General features: G+C 38.9%; 1 protein-coding gene across 2 annotated transcripts in view; it reads left to right on the top strand.

The window, feature by feature from the left end:
• Positions 1-19,783, top strand: part of pcdh11 (protocadherin 11) — a 165,794-nt gene extending 146,011 nt beyond the window's left edge. Inside the window, exon 7 of one of the 2 annotated variants that reach the window (XM_033632999.2) lies at positions 17,189-19,783. In XM_033632999.2, the coding sequence (XP_033488890.2) occupies positions 17,189-17,646 (458 nt within the window). In that variant the 3' untranslated portion in view covers positions 17,647-19,783. The remainder of the gene's footprint in view (positions 1-17,188) is intronic. The other variant, XM_033633000.2, reaches the window with a different exon arrangement.
• The last annotated feature ends 7,326 nt before the right edge of the window (positions 19,784-27,109 follow it).

Genomic DNA, 27,109 nt, shown 5'->3' with positions numbered 1-27,109 from the left:
GACAAAGTGTCACATGACCATCCATTGTTTTGCCCTATGGAAGAGGACAATTTTTCTGACAGCGATAATTCCAGCTGTACCGACACAACTGCCAACGTGACTAGCAAGCATGCTAGCTAGCAGCTGTTGAGTGTGTGGATGTTACAATTACGCGTGGGGCTTATGACCTTCTAGCGCAAGTGACGTAGGCAGTAATATATCTGAACACAGGAAGTCAGCTGGAGATGCATGATAGACACAGGTGTGAACAGTGATGTGTCTCAGCTGTCCACTTGAGTTCGGATCACTAAGACACATGTTAATACCAGGTGTAAACAGGCTGATAGAGTATCAGTGTAAGTTCTTTGCAGTTACCATCCCCAATAGCGAAAATGACTGACGGTGAATCAAACAAAGTAAGTGTGGAACCTGTTGTCGCCAGGCTGTGAAAGCGGAAAGCAATCTGGTTGTCTTTATGACAGTGGCACTAAAGAGAAAAGCCAACCACTTGGAAACAGCAGGGGGGGATAAGTTGAAAAGTTGTCTGTTTCCACTTTAAAGAATTAATCAAATTTAATGACTCAAAGAGCGATTGAAATGAAGATGATGAGATCCACATTAATCCCTGGCAGTATCTAAGCACTCAACACATTGCTGAGATTGTTTCATCAGTGCAGACACTTTGTTTAAAGGTCCCTGGTACATTGTAGCACAATTTTTTTTTTCAACAGCTCAATGTTGTCTTAAGGTGAGGTATGATGTCTGATTATATTTCCATAATGAATTATGAATAGAAATGACTGGGGTCACATGCTTGCAAATTAGAAAATTAGTTTATTCTGCTTGTCAAAGAGATGGATGGTTAACATCCAGCCTTCCTTCAGTCCGACTTCAATGTGTTGACTCCCTGAGAGCCCCTGTAAATAAGTAGAGTGGATGTGTGGGTGTGGAGTGGAAGAGAGATAATGAAAGAAATGTTATGAACCTTGCTGTATAGGAACCCAATCACCGGATGGTGTCCAACATGAAGTCTGTTTTTAGTCTGCATCCCCCGCTGTAGTTCCCTTTGTTGTATGCAACAACCTGCAGAGGAAGTTCCTGATCCAGTGCACGCTTTAATAATAAAGCAAAATACCTGAAATTGTCCCCTTGAGAAGAGAGTGAAATCTAGAAAAAAATAAACAGCGAGAGGGAAGTATATAAGGATAACAAGAGACGGAGACAGACAGAGAGAGCAGAGGCAAAGACCAAAGGAGGCAGAGAAAATAATTTTATTTTCTTTCTAGGGGTGACACTTCTAGCCAATTCAATATCATACCTATGTTTTGTTGCACCGTTCCTCCTCCTGCTTGACATTTCTGGCTTAGAAAAGTGCCTATTACAGCTCACCATTGCCATGTTTCACATAAATTCACATTAAGATATTTCCGCAGAAATGGTCTTTTCCGCTGTCGAGGAGCGATCTCGCTCTATTATTCCGGTCATGAGCGAGCCCGCGCAGGTGAGGGGGAAGGAAGAGCAGAGGCAGAATATTGTGATGATAGAAATGTCACATTTGATAGAATCACACTAATTACATGCGTTTACTAAATTGTTCTTCGATGCCTGTACATTGTGTTGGCTAATGCCAGGCTTTGAATGACATTCTAATTCTCGCATTATTTCAGGGGAGAATGAGAAGAAAGCATCTGGTGCTTTATCATTTATTTTAATAATCATTTTAATTATAGCTTGAATCAATCACCGGAGACCTTTCGTAACATTTGACGAGCAACCGGTTTCTTGCATAGGGAAACAATAAAGCCATCAAAACATGGTGACAGAGGCTTTAAAGCTAGTTGTGAACAATGTTCGTCAAAACAAGACTCTGACTACTACCACAACAACTCCTACTATGACTACTACACAGCTACTGCTAATAATGGTAACAAAAATAAATGCAGAGTTAGCTTTCTAGCTTCCTCTTGATTTTCTTACCTGATTTTAGCATTCACCCTGACTGTTTATTGCAGATGATGCTGTGGTGTGTGTGTGTGTGTGTGTGTGTGTGTGTGTGTATGGGGGGGTGGGGTGAATGTCATCAATCAGCATTAACCATCAGCTCTGAGCTATTGACTGATGATTCACCACGGCAGAATCTCCTCTGACTCTAAAATGAAAGGCAGCAGCGGCAGCAGCAGCAACGTGAGGCAGAGACACTCAGTTGATTGGCACCTCATTGAGTCTGGCAGGGGAGCCTTTGATTGCACTAGCTGTCAATATCACGTAATTGTTTTTCTTACATACATGGTGCCCTCTGTTTTTGCAGCAGGCTCTCCTATTCCATTGTGCAGCTACTTTGCAGAACTTATTATCATCTTGATCCATTATTATGAGGTGCGCACGTTGGCTGCACATACAGCAATTTTATGGCTATGTTTACACCCTTGTTGATACTGTGTGCAAAAGACAGTGTTTGTACACTGCCGTCTCCCAATATGTCATCATAACATGGCTGCATTAAGATTCATAACCCATACTAGACAGCTAGATTAGCTGCATATGGTTGTAAATCTGTCCTTCACAGCTACCCGAGGATGTATCAGAGTAGCCAGTTATGCCTTGAAGCTTTAATTGGGCCCCTTTCAATTATCACATTAAGTGTGTTACTGGAATACATATACTGAGCACACTTCTGTCTTGACAAGGGTGAACTCAGTGTGTATTCACTGAAGTCGGGCTAAAATTGAGTTTAAATTTCTTCTTAAATGGCACCCATAACTGCCAGAGAAACTGTTCAGGGCTGAGAGAGCAACCCCGTCCCCCACCCCAAGGTCAGCGCGGAAGACGAGATTTAATTGAAATTGAAACTGTCTACCTGATAGTTTGAAATAATTAGCAATATCAGAGTGGCGAGAGGAAGAGTCGGTGGGTGGGGGGGGGGGGGGGGGGGGGGGGGGGGTGACGAAAAATAAAGAGGACATCAGCCCGAGATAAAAATGGCAGAGTGGCGGAGAGTCATCAATTCTAGCGAATTGAATGTCACTGTGATTGACTGGACTCGACTCTGGATGTCACACATGAAACTCAAACAAGTAATGCAAACAAGACGTATGATGCTGAAACTTTGCCAGAAGTTCAGAGAGGTGACCAGTCATTTCTATTTCCTTAGAGACGGCGAGTGTATCACTGAAAGAGCTTTGACCCGGTGGCCGCTAAACGTTCGTAGAGACTAGGCTTCTTGTCTCCGGCAAATACATTATTATGGATGCATGCTTCCCAAAATCATCTACCATGTGCTAGTAGCTTTCTCCTCCCACCCGTAAAGCAAACTGTGCCACCCCTCAGCCCCGAAACACTTCAGAAGTCACTTCTGCCAGGCCCAACATTTCCGCACCAGTTAATAAAGGGGAAATGAATTGTATCAGTGTTGCTGTCTTTGCTCATAGTGAATAGGAAATTATCATAGAGATGGGTATTGGTGCCTTCACACACTGAATTACATAGAGGGCGAGCCTGTTTCTCTCCGTCACACACTCACACAGGCGAGCACACGCACATACAGGCACAGTAGCTTGAAATAAACTGCAGGATGAAATTGGCTACAGTGATGTCATCGTAAGAGTGGTGGTGGTGGCGGCGGCGGTGGTGGTAATGAGCCAGGGAGCTGTGGCAATTTTCTCCCACAATTCTACAAACACCCCGGACATGTCAGTGACATTCAGGGCTTTTTTCATTCGTGAACTTTCTGCCTAACCACGCCATCCCCGCGCTCGGCGAAGACACGTCAACATTAGAGTTGATAGTGGATGCCAGGCAGAGGAAATGTGACATACCCTTGCCTCTTTGTGGGTGTTTGTCGTGTTAGAGGAGGATGAAACAACTGACATAAAGAGGATGGCACCCGGGGACAAACAATATATACAAGTGTCCTCAGGGCCTGACAGGCACACAAAATCAAAGACGTGGGGTGTTAATATCTGATAGTTAGCGCTCTAGGCTAAACAGCATAAAAGACATTGAGGTCAATGGGTTACTGGCAGTCTCCAGAGGAAAGCAGTTGCATGGCTATTTTCACCATCTCTTCCTCTGTGGACTGTTGTAACCACTGGAGCATTCTCTTCATCATCACAGACAGAACACAATCAGCGAACCTACATTCTGCTTTTGCCCTTTTATTTTATTATAATTTCTTCTTTTTTTTCAAGTTGAGACTGTTTAGCAGCCAAAATAGGAGCCGTTCGACTCGCCACCCAGGAAATGAAAGCAGTGCTGAAGACAGGAAAGGAGGATTTCAAGCCGAAATGCCTTGTGAACAATATATTTAGATCAAATCTAAAAGAATGACAGTGAAATTAGACAAATATATAATTAACAGGGATAAAAGTCATTATTTTTAGGAAGTAGGTATGGCCAGTTCTTTCATTATAACCGGTATGTATAAGGGCTGGCACAATATCAGATTTTCAAAGCCAAAAGGGTTCAGGATAGCTCTATTTTCCTGATATCTATATAAATTTTGAGGAAAAAATATATTAATGCCATTGTTTAATTTTGTTTAATGTGTTTTGTCTCTTTGTCGGCAAATAAATTACACTCAAAATTCATGTTGGCAGGTGATATATTGCGATATATGTAGCTGGCTGCTAGCCTCTATCGAACGTTATGTAACGTTAATGCTAGCAGCAGTGATGTTAGCAGACTTGGTGCTCGTACTGTTGCTCTCTGCATATTCTTCGCTGTTGGGGCTTGTTCATTCATTCATTCATTCATTTTTCGTAACCGCTTATCCTGTTCAGGGTCGTTGGGGGGCTGGAGCCTATCCTAGCTGACATTGGGCGACAGGCCGGGTACACCTTGGACAGGTCGCCAGACTACCACAGGGCTGACACATAGAGACAGACAACCATTCACACCTACGGACAATTTAGAGTCACCAGTTAAGTTGTGGGAGGAAGCCGGAGCACCCACAGAAAACCCACGCTGACATGGGGAGAGCATGCAAACAGGCACCGGGTTCTAACCCCCCACCCTGGGTTCGAACCAGGAACCCCCTTGCTGTGAGGTAACAATGTTAATTTTTTCCTTTTTTTTTTTTTTAATTTTATATATTTTATTACAGTGGCTGCCCATGACAGGTGCTCCGAGTGGTTGGGGGGTTTTGGTGCCTTGCTCAAGGGCACCTCGGCAGAACTGGCACCTCTTCAGCTACCAGTTCACGCTCCATATTTTGTTCCAGACGGGGACTTGGGCAGGCGACCCTCCGGTTCCCAACCTAGGTCCCTATGGACTGAGCTACTGCCGCCCCCAAACCACCGCACTACCACTTGTTCGCTTTCCCCAGTTTTGGTTTTGCTCATTTCTAACTACTTTGGCTGCTAACACACAAGATAAGTAACTCAATATTGCTTGCATCACAACTGAGCACCAGAAATGTTTATCATACACTGACCTCTGGCCTGTGACACGTGCACCAGTCATCAGCATCCATATGTATTGCAGTGCAGTGCTTCATAGAGAGTGGACACAACCAAAATGCATCTCAGGCACATTCATCAGTAAATAACCCAAAGACACAGTCTGCTGCTTTTGTCACAACTTTATTCTCAAGATAGGATGATAAATCATTGACAAAAAAGTACGCACAGTGCCATGCATGAGATTTCGCAGTATATAAGTAGAACCAAACTGACTACTGACTAAATCCTAATCACAGTTATAATTGCATTTGTACTTATGTAATTTAAAAATGCTTGAGTTATAGGATTGAATAAGATCACGACGCGTCTTTATTATGTGCAGTTAATTTGGGTCAGTAGCACTGTGTGACACAACCGGCTGCAACGTCAATTAATTGTGTTTATGTAAGGGGAAGTGCTTTTATGATGAGACAGCCTTATGGTTATTTGGTCTGAGAGTGAAACTGTAATGAATGGTTTGCTTCACTTAGAGTGCTGATACAAACAGCAGCAAAATGAGGCTCCTTCCATCCTGGCGTAAATTGAAGCCACTACAGCAACAGTTATTTTAAGCATCGACATATTTTTTAAGTACGAAAAAAAGAGTTAATAAATCCAATTTTTTTCCCTCTCGGATTTTAAACTATGTTGTGTTTTACTGCATTATTTATAGGCTAAACTCGACGCCTTTTTTGATTATGTTCCAGCAGCTGTCATTCGCACACTGTCTCTCTTCCCTCCCGTGTGTCTATCTGTATCTGTCGCTCTTGCTGTTGGGAATGTTAGCTGACAATGCCTCCACTCAACACACCCCAAATAAAGTGCGTAGTGACAGAAACATTAACACAAGCCACTGAGTACCTCTGTGATTTTAGTGAGAGCATATCTGTCAGCAGGGCCTGGAGGAGTAAAAGGCATATATCTGAACTTTCAACAGCTGGTGTTTGGGTGGAGGATTGTGACAGTCAACATCAAAACAGTAAAAGTAAAGCTGTGATTTATTGAATGTGCCGCTTGGGTCCGCTTTCATGTTTGCCATTGATACATTATATGACTTTTCTGCTGCTTTCAAGAACATGGCGATGCGGATGAATTAAACATGTTAAGCAGGAACAGGTCTTTCTCTGAAAGCCTTACCCTTTTCATGATAACCCCTTTTTAGACATTCAGTGGACTTATCACAGCGTATAAATAGGACAGAATTCATTATTCAGGGGAGGTTTCGGTGAAAAATTAATAGTTGTCCCCGGAGGAGGGTCTGTGGCACTCCGGAAAAGGAAAACCTTTAAAGTGTACATGCACAGGGGGATCTGGAGAGAGGCTGCTTCTCATGTTAAAACCTTTACCATGCTACACTACACACTGATATTGCAAATATAAGTTTGCACACCACTAATGACTGTGACTAATACCGTATACAGGCTGCATTCATGCCTAAGCTGGCCTCATAATATTTTGAAGATTGGGGGGGAAGAGAGGGGAAACAGAAAAAGGGGAAAAACAGGAGTGTCTGCTGCCGACACTGACACCTCATATAGATTACACATTTTTCAGGATTGCCTCGCAGGACAAAACACGGGGACTTGAGCTGTTGACATCTGAAGAGAGAGACTCCTCTTTTTTTGTGACTACACCGAATGATTTCACTTCACTGTACAATAAACACACAGCGTGGAAAAAACACAACAAAAACTGTACAGCAGGTTCTCCTCTCAGCTCTGTCATATAGGAGATTGCAATTTCCACCATGCCCAGATCACTCATGCACTGAAATCTTGCCGCCGCTGGTGCTGAGTGGTTTTCAGCCTGCCAGTTATCCGTTGAAAGATGGGCTTCACGATGCCTTTGTATCCACTTCCTATCTGCCCAGCCACGGAGGCAATAACAGTAATGTATGGCTAAGGGAAAACAGAGCTAATCATCAATGACTGCAAGATATATAGCATATGCAGTGGCACCTTGTTTATTACCCTCTCCTCTCCTCCTGCTGAATCCATCGGCTATACAGACAGCCTGCCAGATCCGAGAGCTTCTTCAATGTTAATTTGATTCATTCTTGTTTTCCATAATAATTGGGGGCAATGGGTCAGTGTGATGAATTTGCTTGTTACATGACACAGGGTGTAGCGCGGTGGCGGCTGCCGTACAGTTTGTCTCTCTAGTCTCTCCTCCATCAAGCCAAGCAAAGGCCTCGTTTTTATTAGCTATTATCGGAAAACATCCAGTTGTTGCGGTGGCTCCGAACGCAACAGGTTTTTTTTCCTCCTCCTCCTCCTCCTCCTCCTCCTCCTCTTCTTGGAGGACCTGCTTGTGCTTCAAATCAGCTTTTAATTTGATTTTAAAAGGACAGCTAAGAGTGTCATAAGTGACATTTACATTTTTAGATCAAAGTCATTTCCTAAAAAATCATGATTGTTTAGATAGTATTCCTGCGGGAACAATTCAATCTTCTTGCAAATATCAAACAGCTTTGTCAGGTCCCACTTAATCAGCCTATTTTCCTTTCTTTCCTAATCCCTCACAAGAAAAAAAAAATGTTCACTTCCTTTTTTATTCTGTGCTCTTTATTTCCATTCCCCAGACCTCACATTATCTACACAGTATGGAAATTTTCAGACATTCATCCATGTGCAATGAATTTTAAGGTGGATTCACATTTTTAATCTTATAAATATGCATTTATGTATTGCTTCCTTGTCGGTGACGGCGCACCTACTGTATATCCACGGCATCGTCCGGCGTTTGCACAAGTGCAGACTCACAAAGAAGAGAATGAATGGCTGCTCTTGTGTGAGATTTTAAACAGAGAGGGAGCACTGGTGGATGTGTGTGTGTGTGTGTGTGTGTGTGTGTGTGTGTGTGTGTGTGTGTGGGCTCGTGTGTGTGTGTGTGCATCTACATGAGCATGTCTTGTGTTCCTACCCCCCATAGCAACTCTGCGCCTCCTCCTCTGTGTGTCATTGTGGTGATGAGCGCTGATTGCAGATTGTTATGGTGTTTGCACCTCTCATCTATCTGGCCCACGCTGCGTATTTGGCCAGGCCTGATTGTGTTGATGGTGACACCGGCATCTTGTCCTCGGGTGGGGAGGCCCCGATAGTAGTCCAGACATAATGAAGGAGATGTAATCAACCAATGTCGCACAAGAAAAGTCAAGTGTCAAGAAGAAAGCTGTTTCAGTGTTCTACCTTCTCAACTGTGCTCTCTGTTGATGGAAATCACACAATTGTTGTTGTTGGTGTCGGGCTTTGGGTTTTTTGGTAAACATTTTCTGCTGAGGCGATATGAAAATTTCTTTTTCTATCTTACTGACAATAAAGGTGACTCCAAGATGAAGGGATTAACATTAAATTAAGTCTATACATTGTGCTGCTGTTGTATATTCTCCGTGACGAAATGGGTGCTTCAGCCTACAACATACTTTTAATCAATCGTAACAAAAAGAAAGAAGCAAGTGCTTGGCACCGGGTTGTTCAAGAGATCCTTTCTCTCTTTGTGCACTTTGTCCTCTCCCTGTGCTTTGTTATTTGTTTTGGTGTTCTAATCTCAGCCAAGTCAATAATATTCTTTGTTGTCTGAAATTGTGTGTCAGGAACAAAAAGGCCTCCTCCTTTTGTTGAAAGTACCTGTCTGTGACTTTTCACTCTCTCTCAGACTCCCAGATAAAGTAATCATTAGATGTTGTTTTCTGCCTGCAATTACTTTCAGTTACAATGGGTCAAACACTGGGAAAGCAAAAGGGGTCGAGAGAAGACAAGGCTAGATGGATTACAGGCGAGGAACTGTATAGGTCCCACAAGTGCTGATAAATACATATGTGGCTCGGAGACTCGCCGTGTTCAGCGGCGTCTCAGTAAATGCATCAAAAGTAATTAGTCTAGAGTATATATGGACAACCTCGCTCCCCTCTTATCTGCGTCACATTGTCTCCTTTAAAAAAAGGCCATTCATTGCATGTGGCGCTATTTGTCTCAAAAAGGAAGAAAAAAATAAAAGGAGGAGCAATGGCCATTTCTTATATCTCACTTTGTATCACCGCTGCACAGAGTTGTTCTGAAATTTATGTTCCAGTGGACAAAATCCACCATCATTCGTATCTCATTATCATTCAGCAGCATGCAGTTGTTAGAGCATGTGATAGCTGATGAGAATGGTTATTAGATGAAGACAGGCTGTATTGAGATATTCCTATTGTTTCATTCCACGTTTCATAATAAAACCGTGTTAATAAAACTCTACAGTAGCTGTCTTACTCCAGCACGTCTCCTTATAGATCTTAATACATGTCAGCCTCCTACAAGGCACCGCTGACCTCTACGGCACAGCTGATATCTGCCTTCCAAAGAGCACGCCAAGTTTTATTGCTACAATGGAATATTTACTTCCTTCTCCACGCCCTTGTCAGCAGTGACAATGACAGCTCTTATTGCCTTCGCCAGGGATTATACTGTACCTCCTCCTGATAAAAGTAAAGAAAACCAAAAAGCATTTGAGTCTGACGTGCGAAGGAAAGTTAATTCTCAGACTCATTGCCATAGAGACAGCTCTTTCCGGAGAAGTCACAGACCTTGTCTTTGAGTCTGTATATTCTTATTTCATAGTTAATATAATGTATATTGAGGACTTTGAGTATTTCATACAGTTTTCATTCCGTCAGAAAGCAGATTCGTGGGAGCTTTGCGATATCTTGAATAGAATCTCCAGTTTAAGTGGGCTGTCTTGTATTTGTAATTCTGTGAAAGTAAGACATTAGTCTCTCCTTCAAATGATGATTGCCAGAGCTGTGATGAAAGTAATGGCATCTCTCTTTTCAGCGCAACACCAAGGGGTTTTAATAGCGCTATTATTATTAATGACCATCCATTTGCTTATCCAGATTGTACATTTGGAGTGGGTATAAGGCCGAGCGAAGTGATAAAGTCTTGGTAATTACAAACCCAATTATTTCTACTGAGATTCTATTTGTTTGAAAAGAATCGAACATGTTGTCGTTCGGTCTCCCTCCAGACGCCAGACACGTGCACACGCACCCTCCGTGTCTCCTCTTTCTCTCACTCTCATCCCCTTTTACACAAGAAGATATAATATGGTAATGATAATATTTTCGCACTCGTGATAGCTGTTGTACTCGTAGTACTCCAGGAAGGTTCTTTTACTCTTGATGAAAGACAAGTTGTCCATTTAAATATCTAACACAGCTGAAAATAAGCCTCTTTGCATTTTTCTTTTCTCTTCTGGCACCATTAAACCGGTTTTAATTGACACTGAGAGGGGCAGAGCTGTGGTTTATGATGCTCTGGGTGCTGAAAGGTTTATTTTCTTGGCATAGTTACATTCTGGAATACGTGTGAACTTTTGCACTTTTGTGAATGTTGTGTGACTAGGAAAAAGAAACACTTTTGAGCTTTCTCGGTCTTCGCAGTGAATGTTGAAAGAAAACAACTATGTTGCATTGCATAGTGACAGCCCATGTATCAAAACCTGAGACAATAAAATGGAAAAAAAAACATTCAGTCCAATAGATCACTGGTAGAAACAAAAAAAAAAAGATTCCAGCAGTGGGGACCTTACTGCAGTCCTGAGCTATATGTGGAACCCTTTAATTCATAATACAGCACACAAGTGACAAAACAAACCAGCAGAATACGAACAAGGCCGTGACCATGCGTGCTTTCACGTAGGACAAAGTGTTCGACAGTACATGAGCTTGACGAGTGTAAGTTTCAGGCTAAAAGAATGAAAAGACCGAACCAATTAACACCGCAGAATGAGTCAGAGGCCCAGTCCACCTTCCTGATGGCTGTTTGAGGAATTTAATGTCCTAGATGCATGCAATTATCCTTTTAATTAGCAATAATGAGTTTGTGCATGCTGAAATAATAAGTTGAATCGTGATATGTGTGCAGACCTTAATGTGAAGCTCATCAAGATGTAACTAGCTCTGTCAGTAAATATCATCAACTGTCATGTTAAATATCTCATGCCATTGTACAGAAAAGCCAGCCAATATGCATCCTGGCTGTGTGTGCGTGTGTGTGTGTGTGTGTGCATGTGTGTCTGCCTGTCAGAACTTGTAGTTGTGTAAGTGGATTTCATGGCCATTAAAGGAAAAAATAAGTAAGATTGAAAGCATACCAATATAATAAAAAGGTAAATTATAATGCAAACAGAATGGCCGCGTTCCAGACATCTGCTCGGTAAGGTAGCACTCGTGCAACCTCGTGGGATTGAGCCTTGCACTGTTTATCATGGCTAAATCAAATCATTACATTACCCTGATGCCAAACTATAACTAATTATCTTCATATTACCAACTGTGTACAGTAACCTCGTCATTAGCATGCAGTGGCATGGGCCTGAATATTTGAATTACTGCTTATTATTCCAGTAATATTCAAAACAGGGACGACAAATGCATCCAGGATAAACATACATTCCCCTCTGTTATAGAGGACTGTAATGGAGACGCTGGTGTGCCATGCATGGCAGTTAATTGTTTTAAATTAGTATATGAATTTGTTTTCAGGGATGGTTCGGTATCAGAGCTGCACTTAAAGGGACATTATTATAGTCGATGAATCACCTCCATGCCACTTGGTTGGAATATTGCGGCATGTGTTTTAGCAGAGGCCGGGCACAATAAGTCGAACATATATACAGTACAGTGCAGCCTAATACAGTGGATGCACAGAGGGGCTTTTATTCAGCTGTTAGTAGGCTTGTGTCTGTGATGGTGTATGGGGCTGCATTAGATTGGGGAATGTTGTTTTCCTCCTGCTTAAAACACAACACAAACTATAGTTGTAGAAGTACTTAAGTAATATAAATCTTCATCTCTATAAACAGATATCTGGATATGTAATCAGAATCTGCAGAGCAACAGTACATGATTTTGATATCTGAAGCGTTCTGGTTTCTGTTCATAGTTGGAGTAGTACATGACTACTCATAGTCGGAGTAGTACATGACCAATCATGTTTGAATGGTAGGAAAACACTGGCTCCGCACCATTACAATGCTGGTGTACGCTTGTGGTGTGCCAAGGAGGCGGAGTCTGCACACCATTTTGCAGTTATTTTTGCCGGATCTGCTGCTAAATTAGCCATGACACCGGCGTTCATGTCACCAGTTAAGTTTGTGCCATATTATCTTGTTCACGATAATGCCGGTATATTTTTAATATTGTATGAAAAATGATACCATGATACTTGCGATATTTCGACTTGTTGACACAATGACATCATACTGTTACCCACGACAACAACGAGCATGGCTGAAAACAAAATTATTCCTGACTCTGCAGTGGTTCCAAGAAGAGGAGCAGCTTCAGTAGTTTGAAATAAACTGTGGCGTTCTGAATGTTTTATGAACAGCCCCGGACTTCTCAGACTCTTTTAGTGACTTACCGCTCAGAGGGAACTCATTCAGCGGCTCCTCTGGCAGCAGCACAGCGTCTCTCCCTCTCCTCTCTCGCCATGTGTGCACAGGAGTCGGTTTTGTCACATAATTTTGACGTAAAACTTTGGTAATGTAAACCTCTGTGACGCTCGCGGCTTGACAGAAAAGCTACATATATGTGAATGTGTGATAGTTTTGGTATCATAACAGCCTGTTACAGGTTACAGCGTGATGATTAGAGGAGAAATGGCAGAGCATAAAGGTCCAGGTGGAAAAGAAACAACAACTCAGTTATTTAGGATTTTGCTAAATGGAGGAAATCACCTGTTGATTTATATATATAGATCCCAGGGGACATTATTTGTATTTGGGAGCTGATTAAATGTGTAATTTGTGGTAGATTTTATTTTGTTGAACTATTAATATTGTATACAGAATCTGAATCTCACTCTGAGTTACTGTTGTTGAGTCCTACTGTTAGTTTTACTGAATATTTGAAGGCAAACTTAAAACTATATCGGTCATTAATAATAAAATATTTTTGTTTTTACTAACTTTCCATATCGTGAAGAAAATATCCCAAAAATACTTTGAAATATCCTGATATTATTTTAGGGCCATATCGCCCACCCCTATCACCAATACCATACAGCCTATACAAACACAAGTGAAGCGTGACTGATGAGACAGAACTGATGGACATCATTCAGGCTTACATAAGATTCACGATTAAAGAGGCTTTATTGTCAGTTCTACAGTTATGTACAGACATACAGAGATCCAGACAACATTTCACTCTGACTTGACCCATGATGCAGACAGTGCAAAAGGATAAGTATAGAGTAGAAGTGATAATACAAAATGAAAATAAATAGGAGCAATCAAGTAGTGCAAAGATGTAACTGCAAGCAATTCAAATGTGCAAATATTTAACAATTTGAATAGCAGCTTTCATACCAGGCAATAACAGTAAAAGGTGAATGAATATCTGAGTTAGTTCTGGTTCTGGTAAAATCACATTGTAAACATTACTGCCAATGCAAGTGATTATTTTTCAATCAGCAATGCTACCTTGGCTTTTGCCCTCCAAGCTAACCTTGTTGTTGGTTTTGTCAGCTGTCATTTACTTGGTTGCTACCACTGGCTAACAGATTTAACCATCCCTCGCCATTATGTGTGAAGCAGTGCACCGGTGCACTAAAATGGAGTGGACCCAGTCCCTTTGGAGAGCAAACAAAGCGGAACATAATGGCCGAAATACAATCTCAGAGATGATGATTTAGCTTTTCATTAGCTTCTTATTATCATTAATATGCAGATATCTTTTTTATAGGGATTAGCTGAAATGGCCGATGCATGTAAGAGAAAGTCTTTGCCCCATATATCTGCTGGCTACAGTGGACCCCCCAGTATTGCCCCCAGAGGCCAATCGTTGTCAGACCAATAGCTGATGGGTTTTGAGATTGTTTAAATCTCAAAAGGTTTTGCAGGGCCACTAAATTTTATTTCAAATTGCTGCACCGTTGTTATGTCTCTAAATTCAATTTATTGAAAGAACTGTCTTGTTAAATGTGTCGAATTCTCATTTTTGTTCAGTGCAAGAAAACATTTTCCAGGAGTGCTTTGCGGAGCCATGGAGCATTCTCTTCCCTCTCTTACACCTGTCCCATGTTTATACAAGCTGTAATGTTTGACCGCTCAGATGGAAGGTCAGCTGAAGGTGGATGCAGCAGCAGTGTTCGATCTGTGGCTGGCCAAAGGATGTGTTGATGTTGCAGAACAAGATTGCTTTAGGCTACCACTGGTACTGACCTTGCATATGACCATAAGATCAACTAGGAAACCTTGGACTGTGGCACAGTGGGATGTCTAGAAATTCACAACAAGCCCATGGATAATAGATTGCCTTATGACAGAGCAGTCAAATTAGCCTGCAGGCTGTCTTGAAACAAAACATGAATTGAATGCCACTTAATTCCTGGAATCAACAGCAGTGAGTTAATCGAGGTGATCGTGGGTGAACTTGTATTAGATGCTCAGTCAAGGCTGCAAAGTTCCTAAACAGGTATCACGGTTTAGTTTCAACCACATCACCTCTGCTCAGTGAAGAGGAATCATCTCAAATGAGAACAGTAGGTCTGATCCAAGCCACGCTGTCTATTACACCCAATTGTTTGCCATTATCCCCACTTGTCTGCCATTCAAATTTCCTTGAAGGGAACGTAGAAAAGAATGTTCTCGGCATCAGGGGATCAGTGGCGTCAGTGATGTGTGATTCCTCCCGAAAGCTCCGCGGGGTACAGTTGTTTCCCCTGAATACAAAAGACAGCGGCATCACAAGCAGGCTGCAGCATACCTCTAGCTGACGAAAGCAGCCAGAGCTGTCAGCGACATCACTCACGCCGCGCTCCCACCCTCCCAAACCCGCCACCGCCTATGCAAACTATCCCGCTGGAATAGAAAATAGTACAGGCCCATGTCTTTTATGGAAAGGCAGGATGTGAAATATTGCATACAGAATTCGGAGGCACTGAAGGCTGTTGACACAGAACCGCTGTGAGTTCAAGCTGTGTGAAGCCACGGAGCCGCAGACTTCCCTTTCATTTGTAAAGTACGGCACGTTAAAGACAGCTTCACCTCTGGCTGCACTGATCATTTATAGTTGACGAGGAGGGAGGAAAATCTGGCAGAGATGCACTTCTGAATGTGTGTGTGTTTCTGTTAGGGAAATGTACTTGTGTGTCAGGGTGCCTGCATGTGGAATAAGAAGTTCATGCTAATAGCATTACCTCATCAAAAATGACAGTACTCTGAAAAGGCATTACCAACAGCAGAAAACACTCCAAGAGAGATTGAGTCAGGGCACGGCCCAGACTTGGCTCAGCCCTATTGTGCTAGCTCAGAGAATGAGAAAGCGGCATCCATTTTTGCCTTAATGAAGTTAGTGACCCTCTGAAAGGTGACACATTTACCGCCCAGGGGATTTATACACTCCTGCTCCAAGGCTCCAGTTCAATATGGAGAGGACAGATTTGACTCCACGTGGGCACTCCAAATATATCCTCACAATTTATACCAGGCGATTCATTTTCAGACACTGCTCTCATAATTAAAGTTGACGCTGTGCTATTCAATCTGCAGTCGCACGGAAATACAGGAAAAAAAAACAAAAACGAGTGCATTGGGCTGTTATACAGCAATCTAGATAGTTTTGGGGAGGCCGGACTGCTATCACTAACGTGGAGTAATCAGAATATTCATTTTGTTGAATGCCATAAAACAACAAACAAGGTGGCGAGAAAATTTGCAGATGTTTGCGGAATAGAATTACACAGAGCATGCAGAACTCGTGTGCGTGAAGGAAATAGTCGTCCCTGCGTACTGGGGTCTGAGGCCACTTAATTATTTATAGCATCCTTACTTATGCAAATATACTAAATAATTTCTACATGACAGCTTGAAGCGGAGGCCTAGAGGAGCGATGTGATGTTTGAATGAGGACCCCTTTCTCCTTTGCATGGCCTAGGAAGCATAATACTGCAGGCTCCTGGTTGCCTTGGTGCACACTGTTTTACATTCTAATTATCCGGCTTGACAGGCTTTATTGCCGAGGCTCAATGCTGAGGCCTCATCCCAGACTCATTCCACATGTGATGTCAGTGCCGGGATAATGAGATAAGATAGTTTGAGTGCTTAGCCTTGCCCAGTCGCCTCCTCGTTTGTTTTTTTTCTTCCCTTCCGTGCATGCAATCTACACGCTGCCACAATTAGCCATGTATATTAATCGTACCTGAATATGCTACAGATGCTCACATGATCCTAGAATGAAGGATTTCTTTTCACACTGTTTGAGAGTTTTTATTTGACTGGATTTATTTTGGATTCTGAAAGATCAGATGGGTTTAAGGGCGAGGGTGACAGTGATTAAAATAAACAATGCTTTGTTAAGATGTTCATTAAATATTTAACACAATAAAGCCAATCCAACACACAGACAGCGAGACCATTTTTTTTTCTGTCTCTAATTAAGCTACAGGGAATTCCTTGCATATTGTAGGTAAACAGACGGAGTCCTGGGAATACCACTGGAAATTAAATGCTCTGCTGGTGTTTTTCTCATTACAAGATGAAATGAAACATTTATCACTGACTTTTATGTCGTTGAAAGCCTGACATTTTGCGGGTCACCCACTGATAAGGCGACAACTTTCTTCTGTTTACATTATGACTCATGAGTTCTTCCGGTGCTTTTAAGGCACCCCCGTCACATCGTCGCGTTCCAGCTGCACTCCAGCTCTGACCTGTTGGATTAACTGTGTTGTTTTCTTCTTTCTCTCTCTCTCTCCTTTTTTTTTTTTTTTTTGTTCTCGCAGCCATCGAGGTGAACTTGCAGAAAGCCTTGGCTGAGGCCTCTGAGACCTGTACCCAGGAGTGTCTGATACTGGGCCACTCCGACAGCTGCTGGATGCCCCCAGCCCTGGCCCAGTTCCAGGGTTCTGGCAACAACAGCCCCACCTCCACCCCTATCACCACTGCAATCGCCGGTACAATGCCCTCCTTTGGCTTCCAGCAGAGCTGCGCCCGGGGAGCCAAAGCTAACATGATGAGCATGGGGGTCATGGATGGTCGCCATACCCTGGGCAGGTCTGTGCCCAAAAAAGATGAACTGGACAAAGGGATCAGCCGCCCGCAGTTCTACAACACCCTGGATAGACACTGCAGTAAGAAGGAGGACCCCGTCAAGGTCATCCCCCTGGCGAGCTTCTCCTCCCCCGGGCAGCAGACGCCCGGTGGGGGTAGCAGCTCTTTCTTACACGAGCACCAGCTGTAAGAGTGAAAGACAGATCTCCATCACCCTGACATACATGTGACTCAGTCCATAGACGGCTTGTTGTCAGTGACTTTATGAGCAGTATGTATGCGTACGCGTGGAGGTATGCATCATTTGAATAACTTTGTCCAGCTCCAGCTCAGTTTTACTAATGAAGACATCCGAGAATGGATTCGATCACGATGTTGTTGTTCAGACAAAATCACCTCGGATCAGTCTGACAGATTACGCATTTGAAAGGAAATGTAGGTTTTAACACAGCAGGCCCATGTATAATACATAAAGGTAGTTCTATACCAAAGTAGTTCCATCACAGAAAAAAAAAGAAGAATTTTTTGCTTTCAGTTCGGTGATGTTTGCTTAGTGATAAGAAAGGGCAGTGTACGCTTTAAGCTTCGGGCCCAGCTTAGTGGAACTGTGTCCTTAAAGACCATTTATTTGCGCAGAAACACTTGCAAATACAGTGCTTTGTGTTGAGTGGGCTAAATCAGGCTAAATGTTAATTATGAGCTCTGGGTGGATGGTGTTTCTGTTAAGTTCTAGTGAAGTATTGCTCTGTATAACACGCAGCACAAACTCCTTTGGTGGTAGAAGATGTTTCTTTTGTCTCGTCTGAACGTGTTTCAGAAGTCTATTTTGGTCAGGGGACTGCAGAAGGATAAAAAAAAAAGTCTACAAAGCATAACCAGGCCAATGGTAGACAACACCGGTAATCTTTTGCATTCTACATTCTCACCGTGGACCAGCACACAAAATATAACAGAAAAAAAAACAACAAAAAAAAAACTCCTGCACATACACACACACACCCAAGATGTTTTCCATATGGTGGTTGCTCCATCTCTGCCAACTCTATTAAGAAAATGTTCACTCCTTGCATTATCTCAGCAGCTTAGCCTTGAAAGGCGCAGACAGATGCGCTTTGGAAATGTACCCTTTGTTTCCTTCCCTTTGTTTCTATTTCTCACATTTTGCTGCTCAGAAACACTCGCATAATAACAGCTATGGAGCCAATTATGAAATTCTCAGTCTAATTACTTTGATGTGTGATCTCAGTAGCGACCCTTATTGTGGTTTGGAGGTCTGGAATGGTTCTCTTGGCTAGCCAGAAACTTGCTCTGCACGTGCCGAGGCAATGAAAAGGTGACAAGCGCTCGGAAAATAGCAGCTTGAAAAGCTCCCTCATTTCCAATCATATCATTAATATCACCTATTGTTCTTGCTATTAATTACCACTGTGTGTTGTCATACAAGTCCATTTGGCTGCAAAGTTTCTATTAACAGTTTTTACAACAGTGTGTGTTGACACTGGGATAATAGACCAGGGTGCAAGAATTTCTCTGGAGCCCTGAGTCTTACTGAATTATTGATGTGAATGTTTTTTTGCAGTTATCATAAGGGTAGGCATTGGCACCATTTGAAAGGACCTCCCTGCTGCATCACTGCCTGTGTGTGTAAATCGGACTGATGATGATAACTACTTCAGACTAACTTGCTGCTGTAACAGATTGGGTGCAGGATAATCTATTGCTACAGCAATAAGTGACTTTGCTGATATCCATTTTTCTCTCCTGTAACATCCAAGCCAGGTGTCTACATCATCAGGTATATGATTCATGCGGTTCATTTTCTTGTACCATCTTGCAAATTGGGAACAGGCCTAAATCTATAATGCAACGTGGCATTCTCGAGGGGAAGGCGCAAGGCAAATTGTGTTTGCATGCTCTTAGCCGCCGCACCTATTCTCTCTGATAGTTGGGGTCAGGACTCTTATCATTATAAAGAGGATTTATCTGAGAGTCAGTGAAATGATCACTTAAAGGAACACTGTGTCAAGGACACGGAAAAAGGGGCAATTCAATTTCACCTCAGTCAATTACCAAAATGAATCTAATTCAAAACAAGCAACTTAAATAAATTCTCCTGCAGTATAAACATACCCCGGCTTGGGAATCCAATTTCAGCTCATTTAATACCACTCTTTCTCCCCCCCCATCACTTTCCATCATTGATACTTTGTCATGTATCACCAAACGGTTGAAACAATACATATTTAATCAAAAGGAGCACATATCAAAGGGAGCATACATCAAGATGTCACTGAAAATCTGAATTTTATCACTCTGACAAATGCAAATCCAACACTTGTTTTTATTTTTACTCCAAATGCCGCCTCAAAATAAAATCCTTTCAGTGTCTGTTTACAATTATGTGGGGAAAAGTAGGGCAAAGAAATTCCTGGTTGGATGTTTTCCAACAAAAATAAAGCTGAAAAATAACAATTAAGTTCTTAAAAAAAAAAAAAAAATCCCCATTTTACAAGAAGTACAGAGATGATCTGCTGCTGTTGGGAAAAATGTGCCCTTCCTCATATCACAGAGGGAGAGATATCCATGACATGAATACGGAATAATACACTGTCACACTGTATTTTTAAAAAAATGTGATTGTTTGAAATAATTTATCTGATCACACGTGTACAGTAAGCACAATATTACCTTTCTGTAACCCTCACTGTGTTTGACTCTGCCTACATAACTCCTGTGTATTGTAATGTTGCAGCAGCTACATTAATTGAAAGACTACTTCTAGTGGGAGTAGAAGAATAACTGCATGAATGTACATCTGTAGGATGTTGCTTTTGATACCGACATGACTTTTTTTGTCTGCTGCGGTCCTATTTTGTTCAATTATGCAATTCTAGAGGTAAAAGAAGTGTTTTTATTTATTTATTTCTCCAACAAAGAGCATACCATACGAATGTGCATTTGTTTTTTTTTATTATTTTGGAGGGGCTCCCCTGAGTAAGTGGTGTTCCTCTGTATCAAAGGTTTTCATCTTTAACAGTGAAATTGACAAAAAGTGGAGGGTGATGATCACGGGTTTTCACTTTGCATGATTCTGCTCTCACTGTCCCATTTTTCTAACTCCCTCTGCCCTCAAAGTAAGGTTACTATACATACAACTGATTGCTTTTTTTTATTTTTCAGAATTTTTCTATTCAAAAACTTGTGTCACGATTACCATGTCAAGGTGTGTCATGATTTGCATGAACTGTTTGGACCTCCACAAGGCGTTTTCTAACACCTGACTGTGTGATTCATGCATCCATCATTAGATTCAGTGTCAGTATTGATGTTTACTGCTCTACCTGTTTGTCTGTCTTATGGAACTAAACAAATGTTACACGGTGTACACATTCGAACTCTGTGACGTGTGCGTGCCACTTATGCCTCCGCGTACACACAAATATCTATACCGTCAGGTAAACTGGATTTTAAACTGTACATAGCAGTACCCCTGAGAACTAGTAATAACGATTACACACTGGAAAGACACATACAGTAAAGACCACAGGCTAAATACTGGAATTCGCTTTGTTGATAAAAAGGAAAAAGGGAAAACATAAGAAGTGATGAGATGACAATCTCGCTTGTAATGTAAATGGATACATATGCATAATATTGACGAGAGTGTGTCTGAATGTGTTTATAGGTGATCTTGTATGTTTGTGAGGGGAGAGTGTGTGTGTCTCCTTGCATGTATGAGCGTGCGTGTGTGTGTGTGCACATATGTGTGTACTGGCATGCACCTTGCCAGGATATTTTATGTACACAAATGTATCTTGTACAAAAACTATATCAAAATATGATATAAGACTTAAGTATATGCTTGTAAATCAGTCATCGGTGAGTCAGGTTGAGTTTTGCTTTGGGAGAAGGCTTCAATGCTTGCCAGCGAATCTGTATTGGTCAGTTAAAGCTATACAGTCTGTGTTGTCATGCCTTTGTAAGATATCCCATTTAAATCTATGAAAAAAATGACCTTCAATATGGTGAAATGATTTTTCTTGTCATTGAATTTTACTTCAGCCATTAAATATTGAGTCCTCAAAGTACACACGGATCCCGCGTGTCCTTCACTTTACATTGTTGTTTGATTAGGTTTTTCTGAGAGTGCGGTCGTGTCAGTTATAGATGTAACATGAGAGCATACTGTCACTGTATTCCAATTATGGCAATTACAAGATAATGATATAAGACCCATCAAATTGGACATGGCATTTCACCTTCATCATTTCTGGAATTAATACCCCTGCGGAAACAACTCCAGCCTGTGACATTTATGTGTATATTTATGGGAAAAGGGGAAAAAATAACCATTAATAATCATGTTTTGGAGCACAGATACCATAAAGATTAGACACAAATAGGAGTTTTATTTTCACACTTCCATAATCATTGAATATTTTGTAAATATTACAGCAAAGTATGAGGGAAACTGGAGCGTAATTAAATTACTCTTTGGGTAAACGAGTGTTTTTACACTCTGATAAGGTGCATAAAATGTGGCACCATTCCATGTTATGTTCCAGCACCATTGTAAATGTATAAAACAAAACAGAACAAAACAAATACTAAATTACGATGAATAAAAAGGCATTTTAAAAAGTTTGACGTATACCATTAAAAATGCCATTTAAACAGTCATAGTATAGTATGATATTATAAAAATTAGAGGATAGTATGCCAAAAACACATGGTATATCATTAAACAATCTAATGCAAACATGATAGTATAATTTGAGTGTAGTATGTCCTAAATAAAGTCATAAAAAGTGTCATAGTACTGTATATAATTAAAAATGTTGGATAACACCATGTCTTTAATAAAGTCACAAAAATATCATAGTATGGCATAGTAAAAAAAGTCATAGTGTAGCATGTAAAAAAGTATCATAATATAGTAAGTCAAAAAAATCATAGTATAATAGGTAAAAAAAATATGTCATAGTATAGCATGTTGAAAAAATATCACAGTATGACATATCGAAAAAATTGTCATAATCATAGTATAGTGTGTCAAAACCATTGTCATAATATAGTATGTAAAAAAGTCATAGTATAGTATGTAGAAAAAAAATTCATAATATAGTATGTTAAAAAATATTATAGTATAGTATGTCGAAAAAAAATTCAAAATATAGTATATAAAAAAGAATATCATAGTATAGCATGTCAAAAAGTATTATAATATGTCAGAAAAATATCACAGTATAACAGGTCAAAAGAAAAGTCATAGTATAGCATGTCAAAAAGTATCATCATATAGTATGTCAAAGAAATTGTCATAGTATAGTATGTAAAAACATATCATAGTATAGTATGTCGAAAAAATTGTCCTGATAAAGTATGTCGAAAAAATATCATAGTATAGCATGTAAAAAAGTATCATAATATAGTATGTCGAAAAAATCATAGTATAGGATGTCAAAAAAATTGTCATAGTATAGTATGTAAAAAAAATCATAGTATAGTATGTCAAAAAATTGTCATAATATAGTAGGTAAACATCAGAGTATAGTATGTTGAAAAAATTGTCATAATATAGTGTGTAAAAAAATATCATAGTATAGCATGTCAAAAAGTATCATAATATAGTATGTCAAAAAAATCATAGTATAGTGTGTCAAAAAAATGTCATAATATAGTATGTAAATATCATAGTCTAGTATGTCAAAAAAATTGTCATAATATAGTATGTAAATATAGTATAGGATGTCAAAAAAAATTTTGTGATATAGTATGTAAATATAGTATAGGATGTCAAAAAAATTGTTGTGATATAGTATGTAAATATAGTATAGGATGTCAAAAAAATTGTTGTGATACAGTATGTGAATATAGTATAGGATGTCAAAAAAATTGTTGTGATATAGTATGTAAAAAATCATAGTATGGTATATCAAAAAAATTGTCATAATATAGTATGTAAATATCAGAGTATAGTATGTAAAAAAATTGTCATAGTACGTAAAAAAATATCATAGTATAGTATGTCAAAAAAATTGTCATAGTATGTAAATATAGTATAGGATGTCAAAAAAATTGTTGTGATATAGTATGTAAAAAATCATAGTATAGTATATCAAAAAAATTGTTGTGATATAGTATGTTAATATCAGAGTATAGTATGTCGAAAAAATTGTCATAGTATGTAAAAAGAATATCATAGTATAGCACGTCAAAAAGTATCATAATATAGTATGTAAAAAAAAAATCATAGTATAGTGTGTCAAAACAAATATCATAGTATAGCATGTCGAATACACATCACAGTATGGCATGTAAAAAAAGTCATGGTATAGCTTCTCAAAAAGTTTCATAATACGGTATGTCAAATAAATCATAGTATAGTATGTCAAAAAAATCTCATACTATAGCATGTTGAAAACATGCTATAGTATGAGATAGCATGTTGAAAACATATCACAGTATGGCACGTAAAAAAAATCACAGTATAGCATGTCAAAAAAATCATAGTATAATATGTAAAAAACCACAAACCATAATATGATATGTCGAAAAAATATCATGGTATGGCATGTTATACAAATGTCACAGTATAGCATGTCAAAAAATATTATAGTATAGTGGGTCGACAAAATATCATAGTATGGCATGTTATAAAAATGTCATAATATAGCATGTGAAAAAAATATCATAGTATAGTATGTCGAAAAAAATATCATGGTATGGCATGTTATACAAATGTCATAGTATTGCATGTCAAGAAATATCATAGTATAGTACGTCAACAAAATATCATAGTATGGCATGTTATAAAAATGTCATTGTATAGCATGTCAAAAAATATCATGGTATGGCATTTTATAAAAATATCACAGTATAGCATGTCAAAAGAAAAGTCATAGTATAGCATGTCAAAAATTATCATAGTATAGTATGTCTAAAAATTGTCATAATATAGTATGCCGACAAAATATCATAGTATAGCATGTCATAAAAATGTCATAGTAAAGCATGTCAAAAAGTATCGTAATATAGTATGTCGAAGAAATTCTCATAATATACTATGTCGAAAAAATATCACAGTATGGCATGTCAAACAAAAAGTCATAGTAAAGTATGTAGAAAAGTATCATGATATAGTATGTCAAAAAATAAAATACTAAATTTCAAAAAATAAAATATCTTAAAATAATATAATCTTAATATAATATGTCGAAGGAAATGTCATAGTATGGCATGCTATAAAATATCATAGTATAGCATGTCTAAAAATATCATGGCATAGTATGTCTAAAATATTTTTGTTTGGCATGACGAAAAATAACATATTATAGTATATCAAAAAAATATCATAGTATAACATGTCAAAAAAATATGTTAGTATACCATGTTAAAAAAGTCATGGTATGGTATTTATTTTGGATATTTTGGACCTCATTATATACTATGACTTTTTTATGATAATTTGGACGTCATACTATACTATGAATTTTTTATGATATTTTGGACATCATACTATACTATGACTTTTTTATGATAATTTGGACGTCATACTATACTATGACTTTTTTATGATAATTTGGACGTCATACTATACTATGACTTTTTTATGATAATTTGGACGACATACTATAGTATGGCTTTTTCATGATATTTTGGACGACATACTATACTATGACTTTTTTATGATATTGTCGACGTCATACTGTACTATGACTTTTTTATAACATTTTGGACATCATACTATACTATGGCTTTTTTTAAAAATATTTTTTATGAAATACTATACTATGATTTTTTTATGACATATTGGACGTCATACTATACTATGACTTTTTTTTTATGATATTTTGGACAACATACTATAGTATGACTTTTGTTTTTGTTTTTTATATTTTTTTAGGGCATTTTTGCCTTTAATTGACAAGATAGTGAAGTGTGACGGGGAGAGAGAGAGAGGGACAGACATGCAGCAAACGGAAACAGGCTGGAGACGAACCTGGCTGCTGCGGCAACACCCTTGTACATGGGGCGCCTGCTCTATCCCCTAAACCACCGACACCTTGACTTTTTTATGATATTTTGGACGTCATGCTATACTATGACGTTTTTATGATATTTTGGATGACATACTATACTATGACTTTTTTATGATATTTTGGACGTCATACTATACTATGACTTTTTTATGATATTTTGGACGACATACTATGCTATGACTGTTTTATGATATTTTGAACGTTATGCTATACTATGACTTTTTTATAATATTTTGGACATCATCGGGGCGTTGGTGGCTTGGTGGTGGGGCGGGCGCCCCATGTGCGGGGCTGTTGCCACGGCGGCCCGGGTTCGACTCCAGCCTCTGGCCCTTTGCTACATGTCATTCCCTCTCTTTCTCCCCTCTTCACACTTGCTGTCCTATCAATTAAAGGCTTAAAAATGCCCAAAAAAAATCTTAAAAAAATATATATATATTTTGGACGTCATGCTATACTATGACTTTTTATGATATTTTGGACGTCATGCTATACTATGACTTTTTTTTATGATAATTTGGATGTCATACTATACTATGACTTTTTTATGACATCTTGGACATCATACTATACTATGACTTTTTTATGATAATTTGGACGTCATACTATACTATGACTTTTTAATGATAATTTGGACGTCATACTATACTATGACTTTTTAATGATATTTTGGACGACATACTATACTATGACTTTTTTATGACATCTTGGACGACATACTATACTATGACTTTTTAATGATATTTTAAACGTCATACTATACTATGACTTTTTATGATATTTTGGACATCATACCATACTAACACTAAAAACTGACTAATTTGACTAAAAATATTTTAGTATAGTATGTTAAAAAAAGTCATAGTTTAGTATGTTAAAAAGATATTGTTTAGTATGTCAAAAATATCATAGTACAGTATGTAAAAAAAATCACAGTATATCATTTCAAAGATATGTCATAGAAAATTATGTCAAAAAAATATCAAAGGATAGTATGACAAAAAATATAGTAAAGCATATCAAAAATTACAAATATCAGTATAACATGTCAAAAAAAATAGTATAGTCTGTCAAAAATATCATAGTACAATATGTCAGAAAATATCATAGGATAGGATGTCAAAAAATACCATAGGATAGCATGTCAAAAAACATCATAGTATAGTATGTCAAAAAATATCATAGGATAGCATGTCAAAAACATCATAATATTGTATGTCAAAAAAATCATAGAATAATCTATCAAAAATATCATAGTATAGCATGTCAAAAAATATCCTAGTATAGTATGTCAAAAGATATCATAGAATAGTCTGTCAAAAATTTCATAGTATAGTCTGTCAAAAATATCATAGTATAGTATGTCAAAAAATATTATCGTTTAGTATGTAAAAAATATCCGTATAGCATGTCAAAAAAAATCATAGTATAGTTTGTCAAAAAAATATTATAGGATAGCATGTCAAAAATATCCTAGTATAGTATGTCAAAAAATATCATAGTTAAGTATGTTAAAAATATCAGCATAGCAGGTCAAAAAAATCATAGTATGGTTTGTCAAAAATATCCTAGTATAGTCTGTCAAAAATTTCATAGTATAGTCTGTCAAAA

The sequence above is a fragment of the Epinephelus lanceolatus genome, chromosome 7 (assembly GCF_041903045.1).
Source record: "Epinephelus lanceolatus isolate andai-2023 chromosome 7, ASM4190304v1, whole genome shotgun sequence".
Lineage (NCBI taxonomy): Eukaryota > Metazoa > Chordata > Actinopteri > Perciformes > Serranidae > Epinephelus > Epinephelus lanceolatus.
The sequence above is the reverse complement of the archived record's forward strand: the minus strand, read 5'-3'. Positions and strand labels throughout refer to the sequence as shown.